This window comes from Chrysochloris asiatica, unplaced genomic scaffold (genome assembly GCF_000296735.1).
Source record: "Chrysochloris asiatica unplaced genomic scaffold, ChrAsi1.0 scaffold00002, whole genome shotgun sequence".
Lineage (NCBI taxonomy): Eukaryota > Metazoa > Chordata > Mammalia > Afrosoricida > Chrysochloridae > Chrysochloris > Chrysochloris asiatica.
Genome location: NW_006408520.1, coordinates 2,282,312 through 2,285,755, shown reverse-complemented (window position 1 = coordinate 2,285,755; position 3,444 = coordinate 2,282,312). Strand labels below are relative to the sequence as shown.

The 3,444-nt window shown below is 33.7% G+C and overlaps 1 protein-coding gene across 1 annotated transcript in view; it reads left to right on the top strand.

Annotated features, from left to right (window-relative positions):
* The window catches only part of RNPC3 (RNA-binding region (RNP1, RRM) containing 3), a 56,483-nt gene that overhangs the window by 30,577 nt on the left and 22,462 nt on the right, over positions 1-3,444 (top strand). Inside the window, exon 8 of the mRNA XM_006831039.1 lies at positions 1,673-1,798. Within this exon, the coding sequence (XP_006831102.1) occupies positions 1,673-1,798 (126 nt within the window). The remainder of the gene's footprint in view (positions 1-1,672; positions 1,799-3,444) is intronic.

Genomic DNA, 3,444 nt, shown 5'->3' with positions numbered 1-3,444 from the left:
TGGTACTTTAGTTAAGTACTTGATATTAGCCATCAGGTTGGAGATTTAAATCCACCAGCCATTCCCTCAGAAACTATACCGTGTTGTCAAAACCACCTCAGAAGCACTTAACAACAACAACAAGCCTTATAGATTTGCATGGGTAATCTTGTGTTACTATGCAGAGAAGATACCCAGTATACATGTAGCAGAAACTGTGGGTAGTATATTCAGTTAACAATTTTACTGTCATCAGATTGTTGTTGTTGTTAAGTGTTGTTAAGTGCTGTGAAGTTGATTCCGACCCATAGTAACACTAAATAGGGTTTCCCAGGAGCGAACTGGTAAGCTTGAACTGTCGACTTTGCGGTTCAAATCTACTTTGCAGTCCAGCGCATTCATCCACAGCACCACACCAGGGTATTCTCTTTGTAGGGCTAGCATTAAAATAAAAATGCAAGAGGGGCTGAAACATCAAAATGGGGCTTCATAAAAATACTTGTTTCAAATAGAGACATTTAGGGAGGCTAGCATGCTATTCCTACCTGATAGAAACTTCAATTTGTTGCTAAATAAAAAATAATGTAGCGAGTTGCATTGGGTTACTTAACTTCTGTGAACTTTATAGAAATGTTTTATATAAACTAGCCAAAAAAATTTTTTTTGTGGTTGTTGTTGTAGTGTAAGTTTCCATTTAGGGTTGTAATGTGGAATTCTGTAAATAATCATTCTTAAATCATGGGAGTAGTGTTTGTGTAAACCAATTCTGGTTCTATGTTTCTCACACTACGTGAAACTATATTATTTTCTGAAATGTAAACAGTAATGATGATACATATGACTTGTTCAAAGTTATTTATTGATTTTTATTACAAGTTATTGATGATAAGGCATTAACTGTTCTAGAAGTTGTGTTTAATTTGGGTGTACAGTGTATGGATATAGATATTTGTATCTGGAAATTGTATGCTTGTTTTGCTTCTGTATTTTGCAAATGTAATCACAGTATGTTGAATATGGGGAAACACTGTGCCTGATTATGTGGATGATAACAAAATCCTTAGAAAATATCTACTCAGTATTAAACATTAAATACTGATGATAAGCTAAGTATAAGGTTATCAGTTGTCCTTCCTTATGTGTTATTTATAAGTCACATCAGAGTAAAGTATTTGAAAGCTTTGTTTTCATATAGTTTAAATTATCTTTCTTATACAACAGTTATACACAAACTGCTTTTAAAGAAAATACTTTAGTACAGCCTCACTTTAATAATTAAAATATGAATCGGGAGAATTATATTGTGTACAAGCTTTAGAATATCAATTAAGAAAACATATTTAGATAGATTTATGTATCCTCTTCAACCATTTAGCATAACGGTCCAACATTTTATTTGGTGCACTAATGTAATGAAGCATGTCCACAAAAATTGTTAAATAGCAATTAAATAATTTCCTAAATTCCTTCAAGTTAAGATGAAAGTTGAACAAGAAGTGTTAGAACTTGAGCATTTATCAAATTGAGTACGTCTTAATTGTTGGTTTGGAAGGTTATGTTTATGGTGTACAAGACAGTTTATAAGTTATTTCATAAGCCTAAATATGAATGTAAGCTTAATAAAAACAGTGGTAATTAGCTATGGTTCTAGACGAGTGAATCGTATTTTCCCCCTTCCCTTGCCCCATTACAGAATGAACAAATTAATGGAATTAGCAAATCTTCAGCCCAAAAGACCAAAAACAATAAAGCAGCGCCATGTGAGAAAAAAGCGAAGAATAAAGGATATGTTAAATACACCTTCATCTGCTTCACACAGGTAACTGTTGTGGATTAGAAAACAAATATTTTATCTAATTGTTTAACTGATGTAATCCCTCACTGTGAGCTTTTGATTCCTCTACTTAGTTCACCAGTTGTTTCCTAATTCCAAGACTTACAGGTATTTACGATTATCTGACAGTTGACCAGTTTATGATAGTATTAACTATCTTAAGGTCTCAGAATTGTTCACCTTCTTCTACCATAAAAATCAATAGTCCCAGAAGCCCTGTAGAAGATTTTCTGAGACAAAGTAATAACTGTACAGTTTTGAAAAAAAAAAAGAAAATACAGTCAGTTGAGAAATCTACAAAGGCTTTGAAAAGTAGGTGACTTGGAGGTGGCCTTTGAAAGATGAGAGGCAAAAATTTGATAGAGAAGAGATACCAATGGGAAAAGAAAAGGATGAAACATCAGAGGTAAGAAACTGATGAGTAAGAATAGAAATGATGAAAGAGAAATTTGTTGAGAGAAATGCTTTAAATCTTTAAATGCTGCTGTTAGGTGCCATCGAATCATCTGTGACTCATAGTACCCTATGTGTAATAGAATGAAGCACTGCCTTGTTCTGTGGTAGCCTCACAATAGTTGCTGTGTTTGAACCCATTGTTGTAGCCACTATAACAGTTGATCTTACTGAGAATCTTCTTCTTTTTCACTGACACTGTACTTCATCAAGCATGATGTCTACTAGGGACTGATTTCTCGTGATAACTTGTCCTTTGTTAACACCATAATACAAAGTTAGCAATTATTTGGTCTTTATTCATGGTCCAGTTTTTGCATGCAGATGAAGCATTTGAAACTACCACAATTTGTGTCAGTCACTCATTGATTGATCCACAAAGTGACATATTTTGAAAAAAAGGTCTTTTGCAGCAGAATCAAATGATTTAAAATCTAATTATTACATAATCACCTCCATGGGAATAGTTATATTTCAAGTACTTATTGGCAGTATATGGATAGTGGCTACTCTGTTGGACAGCACAACTGTAGCATATAAAATATGGTATATAAAAATGCATTAAATAAAATACATTTTTGCATATTTAATGATCTGGGATGTAGACTTAGTAGTTCTCAAGTTCTGTCTCTTCCTTTTGCTTAGTGATTTCATGCAAATTATACTTAGCATTTCTTAACCTCATCTTATTCATGAAGTAGGAATTTAATAGTATCCATATTAATAATACTATTATTAATACCAGCGCCTGGTGTGGAGCTGTGGATTAATGCTCTAGACTGCACTGTCAGTTTCAGGCTCATCAGTCGCTCCTTGGAAACCCTCTAGATGGTTGCTATGGGTCGTAACCAACTTGATGGCACTTAACAACAACAACATATTAATAATATTATTTCATATACACCATATTGTTAGGGTTTATTTAAATATTCAATGTAAATTACTTTCTGCAATGCCTACAGTGAGTGCTTTGTCAGTACTACTTTATTAAATTTGAAGTAAATTCAAAATAATATTTTAGGAGGCGGGCTGGGGTGGCGATGAAGTGAGGTTTGAAGTGAGGTTTGCCGTTAGCAATACTACAGAATACCAGGCAAAGCAGATTCAGAGCAGAGCTCCAAAACTCAGAACCATGTAGGTAGGAATATTTTAAAAGTTTGAAGGCTTATAGCCAGTGG